The 16,528-nt window shown below is 38.5% G+C and overlaps 1 protein-coding gene across 1 annotated transcript in view; it reads right to left on the bottom strand.

The window, feature by feature from the left end:
- SYCP2L (synaptonemal complex protein 2 like) overlaps positions 1–16,528 on the bottom strand; it is a 97,766-nt gene that overhangs the window by 7,315 nt on the left and 73,923 nt on the right. The window contains 5 exon segments of the mRNA XM_070585106.1: positions 2,258–2,316; positions 2,412–2,511; positions 4,286–4,377; positions 5,257–5,363; positions 6,395–6,496. Coding sequence (XP_070441207.1) covers positions 2,258–2,316; positions 2,412–2,511; positions 4,286–4,377; positions 5,257–5,363; positions 6,395–6,496 — 460 coding nt within the window.

The following is a 16,528-nucleotide window of genomic DNA, read 5'->3' as shown; positions in this document are numbered from 1 at the left end:
TCATGACTACAACTCAAAGCATTGAATCGCTACTCTCTGTAGCACTATGCTAGGGGCTGAAACAATATAGTCTGAGGGATGTCCTTCTCATCGCCCCAGAAAAATATGTAAAGTCATCATCGATGTGCAAACACGACAAAAGGAGAGACACTGGGTCTCAACCAGATCCAGATACTGGATCTCAACCAAGCTAATTAACCTAATTCTCACAAGCACTTCAAGCACTTTGCCCAGAGCTGGTGCCCAGGAAGCACCCAGTGTGAGCTGAGAGCATCACCATCATCTCTCACCTGCAGGCCACACAGTGGTTTCCTCAGGTGTTTGGAAGAGAGGAGACCAAATGCAAAACGCTGAGGGATATATGTTTAGAAGCAATTTGCATTCTTTTCTTCTTTTTCCCTCCCCAAAGCCCCAGTACATAGTTGTAGGTCTTTCTAGTTCTGCTATGTGGGACGTCGCTTCAGCATGGCTTGAGGAGCAGTGCTAGGTTCACGCCCAGGATCCGAACTGAGAACCCCAGGCCACCAAAGCAGAGCACACGAATTTAACCACTGGGCCACAGGGCCAGCCCCTGCAACTTGCATTCTTTGAGGTATTCTAAATTCACACAGTGGCCTGTTCTCAAGGGAGATGAACGCAAATAATAATTAATATTCTACAATATAATCTGTATGAACTGAAGAGACAGTTGTCTAAAAGCTGGGGTTTAGTCAAAATAAGTGAATTCTCCAGGTTTCAGAAGACCAGTGAGTATAACCTCTAATGCTTACTACAGCACTGCTTTATATCAGCAGTTCTCAAAGTGTGAACCTTTGGGACCCCTAAGTGACCCCTTTCCTTGGGGACCCCTAAGAAAACTAAGCTTCAAAGGTTCTGTGAGGTTAAAACTATTTTGGTAATAATAGTAATATCCTAAGACATTATTTGTCTTTTTCATTCTTACTCTTTCACAAATATATAGCGGAGTTTTCCAGAGGCTGTGTGGCATGTGATATCCCAACTGACTGAATTCAGAAGTGGCTATGAGAATGCAGCTGTCTTCTGTTAAGTCAGATATTAAAGAGATTTACAAAAGAATAAAACAATGCTACTCTTCTCACATATTCCTTGTTTTGAAAAGTCTGGTTATTTTTTCATAAAAATATTATTTGTAACAATATGTAAAGGTTTATTTCTGTTATTTTTAAGTAAATATATTTTTTAAATCTCAGTCTCAATTTTTAACATGGAAAATATTCAGATATGACTCATAAAGCAAAAGCTCTTTGAGGAGCCTCAATAAATTTCCAAACCGTTAAGAGATCCGAATTCCGAGAAGTTTGAGAACCGTTTACATTCAACCATGGGCATTCAGTGAAGAGGTTTTAAAGGACACCAAGTTTAATCATGGACAATGGCACATGGAGGGAGATGTGTTTATGAAAGAATTTTGAAAATCAATAGCTCATACTGTCATTATTTTTTATCGCGTTAACTGGAGTAACAGAAGGATGGATAACTCGTATTTTAAAACTTTTTGTTGTTTGAAATATCTAGTGTGATCAGAATTAAATCCTTCCTAAAATGATTTGACTTAGATTTCTGTGATAGAAGCTGATTCTCAACAGGTGGATAAAGCTTTGCTATTACACATTTATATAGGAATTCCTTTTGATTGCTCAAGCAGAAAGCAAACACTAGAATTTCTCCCAGGGCAGAAGCAGAGGCACGAAGGGCCCCACTCTCCATCTCCCCACTCCCCACACTCCAGAGAGCGGGACGATGTTCCAAATGGACAGAAGCAGCAGCCTCAGAGTGTACTGAGTGATCACCGTGCGAGCAATGCATAGCAGGATAAACCCAATTGTTGTTTAAAAATATGTATATGTATTTAAAATATATATATATATGGACTATATCCTATCAAGAACACGATTCAGTATATAACTGCAAATCAACTATACTCAGAAATCTCAATATTTTCCTCAAAATCTACTCATTTTAATTTTTAAAATATTTTTTAAAAATAAAACAATTTGGATCAAAAGCACTGAAGTTTGGATGATCCTGCCTGTTTTTCTCAAAAGGTACACTTCTAGATTGATATCATAAGCCACACTCTACGCTCAGGGAGTGCCACAGAACTGGCTGTTTTGAAAAGATGTAGCTATTTAGCTACTTTGGCAAAGTTTTACCAAAATCAACTACCCATATTCCAGCCAAAGCATTACCTCATACTTCAACTAAGATACTTCTAGAAAGAATCTTAAAAAAATACCTCAACACTTGCAGATCACAGAATGATTTCAGATCGTCAGACTGTTTCCTACAAAATTCCTAAAACGGAACAAAAGATTTAAGTAGTTAGCAGTTATTCTACCCTGGCATTCTATCCTAAGTCACTGAGAATGTTACAAACAAAAAGAACTTACCAGAACGTCCTTCTCAAGGTGTTTCAGATCCTGAATAGCCTCCTCAAGGTTGCTCAGCTCTTGAAGAACAAAAGTGCGAAACTGCTCTAGTTTATTCAGTCTGATAAACATATAAGCAACAAATTTTACTGGGTCTGCCTGGATGCGACAAAAGACACTCTCTTATCGCAAGAGTACTTCATATTCTTCTCTATACATTTCTTCTTTTAAGAATACACATCTCTCTTCTCATCTCTTCCCCTCCTGCCTGCCCACCCTCACCCCTAGAAACTTAACTATGCAAACTTTGATTTCGCCTTTCACCAGAAGCCCGGAGGAAGCTGGTATTTCAAAATCATACTTAGCAGAGCGAAGCAGAGATGACTCCAGGGAAGAAGACACTGAAGCCAGACCTGGGCCAGAAGCCACTACACCAACCACGGCTCCCCACTGCTCCCTGCCTTCCGCTGACCCTGAAGCTGAAATTGGCTAATGAACTCTTTTTCCACCTAAACGTTTTAGTCCTGAAATTTCTAACAGTTGCTATTCTGTATCTAACCACCATAGAGACTGCTTATTTGTCTGCTTGCTTATCATCTGTCTTTTCCATTAGGCTGGAAGTCCCCTGAAGGCAAGAAGCTCTGAGACCTTCTTCACACTGCTCTCCCCTACTTAGCACAGGACTTGTACCCAGCGCTGCCCAGTGTCCACTTGCTGAGTGAAAAGATGGATGAATGTATGCCCTCTGAAAGATAATGGGCATTCCACAAGTCCAAAGTCCTTCACGGGTTTGTTTTGAGAGTCAAATGACATTGCGTGCATAAAAGTTTGAAAAAAATTATAAATTTCTGTTCACATGATATATTATGCCCTAAGAAACTTTCTTCTTCTGTTAAGCAAACTGACCTGCCATCGTCTTCTTCCCGCCTTCATTTACAGGCCATTCTCTCCCACAAGATCAATCTCTATACTCATCTTCCTTACACTATTCAAAGCTTTGTTTCCAAAATCTCACTCCAGAAGAACTTCCATTGGAATCGCTCTCAATTAACCGTGATCACTACAGAAACCCATCTCTCCACTCTCCTTTCCCACCCTTCACATCTCTCTCAAATCCTGGCACCTTTGTACTTCTTGCTACATGGTCATAGGGGTGAGTGTGCATGGATGTGTAGCATTTTTTTTATTGTGGCAACATACACATAAGATTTATCCTTTTACCTATTTTTAAGTGTACAACTTAGTGGCATTAAGTTTATTCACAATGTTATGCAACGTTCCCTGCCATCCATTTCTAGAATTTTTCCAGCATCCCAAACAGAAACGCTATACTGATTAAATATCAGCTTCCCATTTCCCACTCCCTCGACCCCTGGTAAACCTCTAGTCTATGTCCCACCTCTATGAATTTGCCTATTCTAGGAACCTCATATAAGTAGAATCATATAATACTTGTCCTTTTATATCTAGCTTATTCCACATACCATGACGTCCTCAAAGTTCATCTATGTTGTAGCACGTATCAGAATTTCACTGGATGATATCCCAATATCATTTATATACCACATATGTATACACCACATATCATTTATGCAGTATTTCTTTAATATAGATATATAGATATATCCATGCTTGCCCTGTCTTCACATTGGGACTACGAATTTTTTAAGGGTAGTATTTTAGGATCATAACAATGGTAGACCATGAAGAGGCTTAAGGAGGGCATTTAGTTCAATCACTCATTGTATGAGTGAAGAACCAGAACTCTGGAAGGGTTAAGCGATGTATGAAACCTCACATGTGCTCAGGCTTCAACTCCTCGCGGCCCCAGCCCAGTGGTCATGAGACAAACAGTGCTTGTGAGCTTCCATGAACTTGTTTTGAAACCCACTTACCTGCACTGATGTATCTGGTTTAAAAGTTTCATTAGGCAATCCGGTGCTTGCTTTACATTTTTTGAATGAAGTAGACTCCTTCTGTACCTTAACTAAACCATAACAACAACAAAATAATCACATTAAACATAACTCCATAAATCGAGTGCAGACCTTGTATTAAAAAAATGCTGCCAGCATGCAATATTCATAGCAAACATTATCACTAGAGAACTGTGATGAGGCCCTATGCCACACACTGGCATGTATTATCTCAGGTTTAGTACTAGTGAAGAACAATAAGCTAAAATAGGAAAACTTACATCCATGCAATCAATATACAGACTGAATATCACAAACAAGTTTCCATTATAAATTCGCTTCCATTAGTGTTGCAGAAAATAAGATCAGATTTTGGAGATCTTCCAAGTTAGTTAAATGAATGTATGTTAGGGTAAAATACTTTTCTCAATAAGTAACTCATTACGGATTTATAAACAATAGGACAAAAAAAGGAGAGGATTGAAATAGTTCCAAGGTTTATTTTGTAGACGAGGTTTGGGGACAGCCTGTATGTGCAGTGTCTCAGATCTGCCACTACTCAACTGACCACCTCCATCTTTGTCCATTTTGTCTTATCTACACGGTCGCTTCTCCCCCTTCCTCCTTGTTTATCACTGTGACCTGATCATTGCTCCCTGGTAGTTCAATTGTTTGAGAATCCTATCAACGAAACCAAACCACAAGTCTGATTTCCATATAGATCCATCTGGTCCCACTGTAGCAAATCGACACTGAATAGCTGTATGATAAATACAAACTACGATTCGCAAAGGCACTAAAATCAGTGACCACAGCTAAGACAAATATACTTCCCCAGAGACTCAGAAGCACCTTCACATACGAAGGATAACAATGGTACTAATGAATAATACGAGCTTGTTACTTTAAACTCATAACAAGCTAGCTTTTCATTCTCAGTAGACCATTACCTCGTACTGTCTTTTCAGTTCTCTAGTGAAGTTTTCAAAGGTTGTGATAATGGAAGAATCATTCAAGTTCTCTAGCACAACTTCTAGGGATGGAGTAGAAATGCCTTCTGAACAACAAAAACAGAACATTAAGTAAAACTAACAAAGTGCTTGAAGTCGATGTGCCGAGTCCATCATCTGCCCAGGGGATGGAGACTCAGAAGCACACATATGATCCATGGAAGCCCCATCGGCTGCCTGGCTGTGACTGCAGCATGGCTGAGTCTGGCCATGACTGACCAGGCCAGCTTGAGCCAAGGGTCCCCGTGGCAGGTGCTTTATGCTGCGTCCCATCAAACCTCACTCTCTGGCAAGTGCTCATTCCATCCAAAACTTTCCAGGACTTTAAATCAGAGCAGCTGACATTTGTCTAAGAAGCAGGCTGAGGTGTTGTAAGAGACTTCAAGGAGGACACAATGGGTAGGGCATGTCTATGGTGGCACAACTAGCATAAGAGCTTCCGGGTGCCAGAAGTTTTATGCTTTCTGGCTCCATTCTAAGGGATTTGCATGTATAAACTCATGTAATCCTCACAAAACCTGTGTGCGGTAGGCACTATTTTTGTCCACACTTAGGGAAATCACATAACTTGTGGAAGCTAAAACCAACAGTTCCAGAACTGGAACCAGGCCGACCGGCTCTTAACCACCACCCTCTACCATCTCTGGGCTTCCAAATTTGCCTTCTTGGAACCTTCTGTTTCAAAACACAGTGGGTCACTCATTCAGAAGGCCAACCCCACATAGGCAGATATTTCAAATCATTCTCCTTCATTGGTATAGAGTGGATATTTCTAACATGAAAATGTAGTTAATAACTATCAACTAAAGCAGAGACTTATAAGAACCCTTAGACTCTGACACTTGCCATAAAGAGTTAAGATGCAGAAATCAGAATGCCAGAAGGAGATGGTGCTTGCTTTTATCTATAATTTGCGCAAAAATTTACTTGTCTCCAAGAAGACAAAATGCTTAGTCTTTAGGTCTGTATCGACTATGATCTTAAAACTATAACTCTCCTGTAATTCACACTGGTACTCTCAGTGCTTACACATTTGTCACACTCTTGCTTGAATGGCTGGCTGGGTGCATAATGTTACCTGCCAAGTCTGCTTCTTCTGTCACTGAGGAAAGGGAGCCTGGAACATCATCTTCTTCCAATTTTGACTGTTTCCACTTAGCAAAACTATCATCTGATATGTCTAAAGGCAGACACAGCACATTAATAACCACACACACGTTCCTTTTGTCCCAAATTTATCTTGTCCTCTTGTCACCAGTTAATATCTAACCTTGATCAGCAGCAAATGAAACTTGTTCCCTGCCTGTTGCCAATTACATATCATTTGGCACGTTGACTAAGAACAGCACAAGTATCAAAGCACTAAGTCTCTGAAAGAGGACACACGGGAACAGGCATCCCTTTGACGAGCTCTGTAACAGTTAGGAACGCTCTGCTTAGCATGGTACAGACGGATTCCGAACGAAAAGCAGCAATGGGAGGCATCAAAAACACTTCCAGGGCTCCAGGATGAATGGCAAGGTAGCAAGGTTTCCCAGCAGACGAGCCTTTGGAAGCTCATGGATCACCTGGTGGAGTGCGCCATCTGCTGGTGACACTGGAGCTTCTGTGCTGTACTGAGGGCTACCTCATAAATGAGGTCTGCTTGGCTTCTCCCTAGCCCAGGTGACTTTGAGAGCCTCAGCTTACGAGATTTAAATACAGGTTCTCTTCCCAATTTGGCATTTACTAAATATTTTCTATTGTGATATTCACTTTCACCCCAAACATGTCCTTGCCCCATCTGGCACCCAGTCTCATCAATGGCACCACCATTGTCAATCGAGCACTAGCATTAGGCTCAACTCCTGCTTTTCTTCACCATCCACTTCTCTTCCATCATCAAGGCCTGAGGTCCTGCCTACAGAATGAACCCACACCTCTTTCTGCTTTCCCACACCGTGACCCTGTCCAAGGCCACCTCCTTGGAGGATCTCATCAGTCCCGTATCTTCAACTGTCACCTCCCAAATCTCTCTCTTGCCTGAGCTTTCTTAAGTGGCAAACTTGTGTTTCCAACTGCCTACTCAATGTCTCCATCTCAAAACCTACTCTTTGCTTTTCCTCCCCACCCAAACCACTCTTTCTTCCCCACCATACACAGCTTAGCCATGAAGCCATCTCACTTTTCACCCTCTCCTCACATATCTAGCTAGTCACTGTTGATTTTCCCTCTGAAAGTTCTGGAAGCCAATTTCATTAATTCACTCAATGAATATTTGATGTTACTACATGTGAGGAGCTGTACAATATGGTTGGCAGACAGCGGAGAAGCAGAGGCAAGTTTCTCAGCTCCTCTACCCTGGTCTCCTTGTGGTTTCTCAGACACCCCAGGCACATGCTCACCTCAAGCCCTTTGCACTTGCTGTTACTCTGCCTTGAATCTTCCCCCCATATATCTGCACTACGCTTTCCTCTGGCCATCCAACCTAACATTTCAATACTATTCTCATTTTAAATCCCCTTCCTTGATAAATTTTTTCCCAGCCTTTATCACAATATAACATACTACATGTTTTACTTTTATTGTGTATTATCTGTCTCCCCTACTAGAAGGGAAGCCCCAGCGAGGGCAGGCATTTTGTCTGTTTTGTTCACTAGAACATCCAGCACTAGAAAAGTGCCTGGACTGTAGGAGACATTCAATAGACATTCATTGAATGAATGCTGCAGAATATCCAAGCTCCCCTGAAACAGGACACTTTATATCCAGAAAAAGAACCTTGTAAAATAAATAAGAATTTATTCTAATTATCTTACACGATCAGTGAGGGTAGAGATAGAAGCATATCAAAAACTTTAGGGACCCAAATACCTACTACATTAACAGACAAATAGAAATAATCAACTTAACATTTTAAGATCTGCTTAAATTACCTTTTGGGAGGAATGGTAAATACAATAATTTTTAGAAATAGCGCCATAGTAAGAAACACCAATCATAAACTTCAAGTGACAAAAGGAAAAGAAAGAGAATTTTGCTGTTAGAATTATGCAAAATACAGAACAGTTAGTGTTAAAATAGCTCATGCTCTGTGGTAAAATAGAGGATACATTTTTAAGAAAAATAAATAACCTAGGCTTAAATGTCAACTTAGATTATTTTCTATTAAAGGGGGAAAAAAGGAAACAGCAAAACAAGAAAGGTATTTAATAGCTCTCTTGTTTTACCTAACTGAGAGAAAAGGATGATTCCAAAGCAGGAAGGACTGAATTAATACTACCAGCTATATAGATCAAATGGTCACGCATGAATGGCGATCTTCACGGACACCCTAGCTAGTTTGCTAGAACAGAATTTTCATAAACTGAAAGCTTCACTAGAGGGATCACATTCCCACTCTGCAGAACTTGGAAAAGAAAGAGCAAATATCTAGCCTCTCCATAATAAAAATAAGAAAAGTGTAAGAAATACTCTCAACTTGGAGAGTTACCTTGCAGGAGCCACTACGTCTTTCTTCTCATTGCTCTCAGATTTAGGTGTGTGCACTTGTTGGAAATTTCGGATAGCTATTTTCTAGGGGATTGCATTGTTTCAAGAGTAAAAGATTTTTAAAAATCAAGGAAAGGATCCAGGTACAGCTACATCCTTCTCTTCCAGCATCAAAACAGCCAGCACTCATGCTTAAATCTCACATGGTGTCTATACTCTCAGTCTGGGTGCAAAGAAGCCACTTAGAAAGGATTTCGGCTAGCCCCACCTGGGCATTGAAGAACAACTATTACATTTCTTTCCTTCCTGCTTGTTCTGCCCCTTCTCGATTTTTGTTTTGTGACAACATATTTTAGCAACAGCTCAAAACATGGCCTTGAATTTGAAATTTATCATGTCCACGCACCACCTATGTTAAATGAGTATCTGCTGACACAGACAATAATTACACTCAGGGGAGACAGGAATCCAGGAACACTGTAAATAACGTGGTTACCCTTGAATGAGTCGCTTGGAATTTGTGAATCTACTAACAAGGGACTGTCCAGATGGACCACTTCAGGGACATGGAAATAATTTGGCAAACAGAACCCTTTTTGAGGGGACAATCTTGTAAAGTCCTTTACCTGTAACAAAGGAATGGCTCTCCAGAGAGCACAGGCTACTCTAGAGGAACTGGTGCCTCATAAAGGCTGCAAGTCCTTAGTGATGCAGCTGGCGCAGTTTTGTTTCCATGGTAACTGTAGCCCATTTTAACCAGCACTTTTCAATATTCTCATAAAGGGATTAAAACTACCTACACAAAACACCTCAAAAATGAACACAAACTGTAAATACACTGTGGGTGAAACTAAAGCAATCTTATACCATGCTACTCCATTTGTTTGTTGGTAGCTGGTGGGGGGGAGGCTGCTCTTGCTTCTGAATACAGCTTTCCTGATTTCCATGAAAATTAAAGACTTTTGCAATCCAAGGAGCTTCTGAACCTATTCTGGGTAGCCTTTTGGGCACAGGTTTTAGTGAACATAGTTTGGTATCCATATTGCATTTATTTATTCATACTTCTGATAAAATGATTTTTAATGCTATACAGAACCAAATCCATGGTTAATAGCTAAGTTCCTCTAAGTTAAGGGACTTCTGAAATCTTACTCTGAAGTGACACCCTGTGGCCTAGAATGACAAAGGCCAACAGCCTTCAATGGGCAAGACTTCACCAAAAAATCCCCATAATGTTTATGGCACTTTCCCAATGCCAATTCTTTTGTTTATTCTGCCAATATTTACTATGCTGAGAATATGAAAAATTAAAGACACTCTTCACTGGTAAGTTTCTCAGTCTGATGAGAACTACTAAAATATCTTTTGTAAGGATTAATGCATTTTAAAATCTGCATGTCAATTGATAATAAATATTTATTTGTATAAATGATTATTCAAATATGGAATTATGCTGAGGTTCGTCATTAAATGCTAGGATTTTCTAAGTTCCTTATTCTGGTCCCTAGCAAATATTTACTGAATGCTTTTTTTAAAAAAATTATTCAGGAAAATAATATGTGAACAAAATGAGAAGTTTAAAAGAGAGATAGAAATTGAGAACTAAACAGAAATTCTTGAGCCAAAGAACACAATGAATGAAATGAAAAATGCAATAGAGAGTATCAACGACAGACTTAATCAAGCAGAAGAAAGAATCTATTTTTACAAAGGAAAAAAGAATGAAAAAGAGTAAAGACAGCCTATGTGAATCAACGGAAACAACCTATGCATACTTGGAATCCCAGAGGATAAAAAAGAGAAAGGAGCAGAAATCTTGCTTAAAGAAATAATGACTGAGAATTTCCCAAATCTGGAGAGATTTGACATCCTAGTTCATGCAGACCATAAGTCCTCAAAAAGTTTCACCCAAAAAGGTCTTCTCCAAGACACATTATAAGAAAACTGTCTAAAATCAAAGACAAAGAGGGAATCTTAAAAGCAGCAAGAGAAAAAAAATGCTCACATGCAAGGAAACCCTCATAAGGCTACCAGCAGGTTTCTCAGCAGAAACCTTGCAGGCCAGGAAAGAGTGAGATGATATGCAGACAGTGCTGAAAGAGAAAAAACTGCCAACTGAGAATCATTTACCTGGCAAAGCTGTCCTTCAGAAATGAAGGACAGATAAAGATTTTCCCAGACAAAAGCTGAGGGAGTTCATCACCACAATGTCTGCCTAACAAGAAAAGCTGGAAGGAGTTCCTTGAGATGAATGAAGGCTAATCGGTAACATGAAAACATAAGAAAATATAAAACATACTGGTAAAGGTAAGTACACCAAATTCAGAATACTCTAATACTATAATATAGAGACGTGTTAATCACTTAACTCTAATATAAAGATTAAAGGAGGAAAATATTTTAAAATATTATAGCCATAATAATTTGTTAATGGATACATAATGTAAAAAGAGGTAAATTGTGACATCAAAAACATAAAATGTGGAGGAAGGGAGAGGCAAAGGGTAAAGGTTTTGCATGCAGTAGAACTTAAGTTGTTATCCGCTTAAAATAGACTATTATATCTCTAATGCTTTATGTAAGCCTTATGGTAACCACTAAGCAAAAATCTACGGTAGATACATAAAAGATAAAGAAGACGGAATCAAACATACCACTATGGAAAATCATCAGTCTACAAAAGAAGACAGAACGAGAAGAAGAAATGAACAAAGGAACTATAAAATAGCCAGAAAACAATTAATAAGATGGCATTAGTAAGTCTTTATCTATCAATAATTACTTTGAATGCAAATGGATTAAATTCTCCAATCAAAAGGCATTGAGTGGCTGAAGGGATTTAAAAAATAAAAGACCTAACTATATGCTGCCTATAAGAGACTCACTTCAACTTTAGGACACAAATAGGTTCAAAGGGAAGACATGGAAAAAGATATTTCATGCAAATGGCAAGCAAAAGAGAGTAGAGGTAGCTATACTTATATCACACAAAATAGACTTTGCGTCAAAAACTGTATAAAAGACAAAGAAGGTCGTTATATAATGATAAGAGAGTCAATTCATCAAGAGGATATAGCAATTGTAAATATATATGCACCCAACATCGGACCACCTAAATATATTAAACAAACGTTAACGGACTTGAAGGAAGAAATAGACAGGAATACAGTAATAGTAGTGTACTTCAATACCCCACTTCCAACAATGAATAGATTGTTCAGGCAGAAAATCAATAAGGAAACATTGGACTTAAACTATACCTTATAGCAAAAGGACAAAACAGACATATACAGAACATTCCATCCTACAGCAGCAGTATACATATTCTTCTCAAGCACACACAGAACATTCTCCAGAATAGATCATATGGTAGGTTACAAAACAAATCTTAGCAAATTTAAGAAGCATGAAATTATACCATGTATCTTTTTCCTAATACTACAGCATCAAACTAGAAATCAATAACAGGAGGAAAACAAATGTGTGGAAACTAGCACACTCCTGAACAACCAATAGGTCAAAGAAATCAAAAGGAAAATAATAAAATATCTTGAAACAAATGAAAATGAAAACATACCAAAATTTATGGGATTGAGCAAAAGCAGTTCTAAGAGGGAAGTTTATAGTGATAAATGCCTACATTGAGAAAAAAGAAAGATTTCAAGTAAACAACCTAACTATGCACCTCAAAGAAAAAAGAAGACCAAACTAAGCCCAAACTTAGCAGAAGGAAGGAGAGATCAGAGTAGAAACAAATGAATTGGAAACCAGAAAATAATAGAAAAGATCAATGAAACTAAGAGATATTTAATTGACAAAACTTCAGCTTAACTAACTAAACAACAACAAAAAAAGACGACTCAAACGGAATCAGAAATGAAAGAGGAGACATTAAAACTGATACCACAGAAATACAAAGGATCATAAGAAACAGTTATACACCAACAAATTTGAAAAACTAGAAAAAGTGGATAAATTCCTAGAAATATACAACCTACCAAGACTGAATCATGAAGAAATAAAAAATCTGAACAAATGAAGAACAAGTAAGGAGATTGAATCAGTAACCAAAAGCCTCCCAACACAGAGAAGCCCAGGGCCAGATGGTTTCACTGGTGAATTCTACCAGAGATTTAAAGAATTAATGTCAATCCTTCTCAAACTCTATCAAAAAATTGAATAGGAGGGAACACTCTCAAACTCATTTTACAAGCCCAGTATCACCCTGATACCAAAGCTAGACAAGGACAACACAGGGAAAAAAAAGCTACAGGCCAATATCCCCGATGAATATAGACACAAAAATTATAAACAAAATACTAGCCAACAGAATCCACCAGCACATTTAAAGGATCATACACCATGATCAAGTGGGATTTATCCTCAGGAAGCAAGAATTGGTCAACATATGCAGATCAATGTTATATACCACAATAACAGAGCAAAAGATAAAAATCATATGATCATCTCAATAAATGCAGAAAAGTATTTGACAAAACACAACATCCCATCATGATAAAAACTCTTGACATATTGGGTATAGAGGGAACATATAATAAATACCATAAACGACAACCTCATAGCTAACTTCATACTCAAGGGTGAAAGGTTGAAAGCTCTTCCCCTAAGATCAGAAACAAGACCAAAGTGCCCACTCTCACTGGTCCTATTCAACATAGTACCGAGAGTCCTAGCCAGAGCAATTAGGCAAGAAAAATAAATAAAAGGAATCCAAATAGGAAAGGAATACATAAAATTATCTCTGTTTGCAGAAGATATGATCTTATATATAGAAAATCCTAAAAACTCTACCAAAAAACTCTCAGAATAAATAAACTCAGTAAAGTTAAAGGATACAAAATCAACATACAAAAATCAGCTGCGTTTCAATACACTAACAAACTGTCTGAGAAAGAAGCAAAACAGCCCTGTTTATAATATCAAAAACAGTAAAATACTGGTCATGTCAGCATCATGGCAGCATGAGTCATTTCGTTTTTCTCTCCCCTTTGATTTACAACTAACTTGACATCCATAACCAAACAAAAGTTCCTCTGCACAGTACACCAGGACACCCAGAGATCCACGCACCCGTGCATGCAAAAATGGTTGGAGAGGATCTCAGAGGAAGCTGTGGATCCACGGAAGTCATGAGTTTGCCCCACTTGCTGCCATTGCTGACAAAGGTAATGTGGGGAGTTCAAACCTGGGTGGACACTCAAGGGAGATAATTCTTGGAGGCCTAGCCTGCCTGACAAGAGAACTTGGCTAGCCATTGGAATGAGATAGAGATGAGTTTGGAGGCAGAGGAAAGGGAGGAATGAGCTGAGGTGGCCCCACTCACCAGAGCTGCCACTGCCACTGCTCAGAGTGGCAGAAAAGGGAGGTGGAAAGTGAATGTGGTGAGTGATAACTGCCTAGCCGTGCATCTGGAAAGACACAATTCTGTACACAACACGTGGATTTCTGAAGAGGGACCTCCTTGACTGGGAGGAGGGAGAGGAAAAGAAAGAAGGCAAAGATCATTGAAGGAACATGTTTTCTGCTGTCCACTCTGAGATTTTAGAGGAGGTCCACCCATGGACCTCTGGGACTCCCGCACTGGAGGATCCCCCTACTGGGCTGCAGGCACCCCCAAAAGCCCCAAGTGCTAAGCCCACACCTCCCCCTACTCTGTCACCAGCTTTTTTCACATGTGTGCTCCCAAGTGTAGAGGTGAGAGTTAGCACCAGTAAGAGAAACCAACTCTTGCGCTACAGTGCCACCTTCTGAAAAACAAAAGAAAGGCTTCTAATTGCCAGCCTGGAGAACTGTTAGAACCAAGCTAAACAAACTACACTACGAAGTTAATTGTAATAAAAGTAGTATGGTTCTGGCACAAAAATAGACACATGGACCAAGTGAACAGAAGAGAGAGCCCCAAATTAAGTCCTGCATATATGGTCAACTTATATTCAACAAGGGAGCAAACAATACCTAATGTGGGAAGGATGGTCTCTTCAACAAATGGTGCTGGGAAAACCGGATAAACACATGCAGAACAATGAAATTAGAACCTTATCTTACTCCATAGACAAAAATTAACTTAAAATGGATCAAAGACTTAAAACATAACATTGACACTATAAACTTCTATAAGAAAATGTAGGAAAGGAGCTCCTTAACATTGGTCTTGGCAATCATTTTTTGGGTAAGATGCAAAAAGCATAAATAACAAAAGCAGAAATCAGCAAGTGGGACTACGTCAAACTTAAAAGCTTCTGCACAGCATAAGAAACAACTAACAAAATGAAAAGGCAAGCTATAGAACGGAAGAAAAATTTTGCAAACCGTCTATCAGATAAGGGGTTAATACCCAAAATGTATAAAGAACTCAAACAACTCAACCAACAACAACAAATCCAATGAAAAAGTGGGCAGAAGAACTAAATAGACATTTTTCCAAAGAGGACACCCAAATGGCTAACAGGCCATTTCATGGGAAAAGATGCTCAACATCACTAATCACCAGGGAAATGCAAATCAAAACCACAATGAGAGATTACTGCACCCCTATTAGAATGGCTATTGTCAAGAAACGGTAACAAGTGTTGGTGAGGAGGTGAAGAAAAGGGAACACTTGCCCACAGTTCGTAGGAATGTAAATGGGTGAAGCCAGTATGAAAACTGCTGAGTGAAATAAGAAACGAGATATAATACCATTTACATAAGTGAAAACTACACACATTTACTTTTTTTTAATATTTTACAAGAACACATGTAAACAAAAGCTGAATATTAAATACATTACAGAGTAAGGGAAATGGGGAGATGTTGGTCAAATGTGCAAACTTCCAGTCATAAGATTAATAAGCTCTGGAGATATAATGTACAGCATAGTAATTATAGCTAACAACATTGTAGTATATACTTGAAAGCTGTTAAGAGAGTAGATCTTAAATGTTCTCGCCAAAAAAAGAAATGGTACTTAAGTGATGTAATGAAGGTGTTAGCTAAAGCTATGGTGGTAACCATTCTGTAATATATAAGTGTATCAAATCAACAAGTTGTACATCTTAATTTTATACAATCTTATACATCAATTACACCTCAATAAACGTGAGGGGAAAATCCATGGAAGCAGAGGGAAAAAGTCTCCCCAGGTATATCAAAATAAATAAACAAACATATTACGATCCTTACCTACTACATGGAGAGATATGACACTGGGGAATATGAACAAAAGAGAGGAAGCAAGGAATCCTTTGAACACTCCAACAAGAAGTTCAATTCACTTAGAAGGAAAAATGGTCAACCCTAGAAGACAGTGGAACATCACAAAGTCCTTAAAAAATGAGTAAGTCAAGAATTTATACCCAATCAAGCTAAGTTAAAAATTCCAACCAAATATTTTTGAAAAGAAAACAAACCATATGGTGAAATAATTTTTAAAACCTTTAAAAGGCAACATCACACACAATAATGACATATCAAGAAAAATGGATTTAACTCACCTATTCAAAGAAAAATCTTTATATTAGATCATACAGCAAAACACAATACTATACTATATACAAAAAAAAATGCCTGAAACAAAATTATTTATACAGGTTGAAAATAAAATCATGGACAAGTTTGTCTGGCAAATGCAAACAAAAAGAAAGCAAGAGTTGCAAAAATAGATGAAGTAGAATTCTGGCCAAAGAGCATTAAACTAACAAAGAACAACAAAAGGGTAAAGAAGCAAATCACTTCATTTTAG

Source organism: Equus przewalskii, chromosome 19, assembly GCF_037783145.1.
Source record: "Equus przewalskii isolate Varuska chromosome 19, EquPr2, whole genome shotgun sequence".
NCBI classification, from domain to species: domain Eukaryota; kingdom Metazoa; phylum Chordata; class Mammalia; order Perissodactyla; family Equidae; genus Equus; species Equus przewalskii.
Note: the sequence above shows the minus strand (reverse complement) of the source record. Positions and strands in the feature narration are given on the sequence as shown.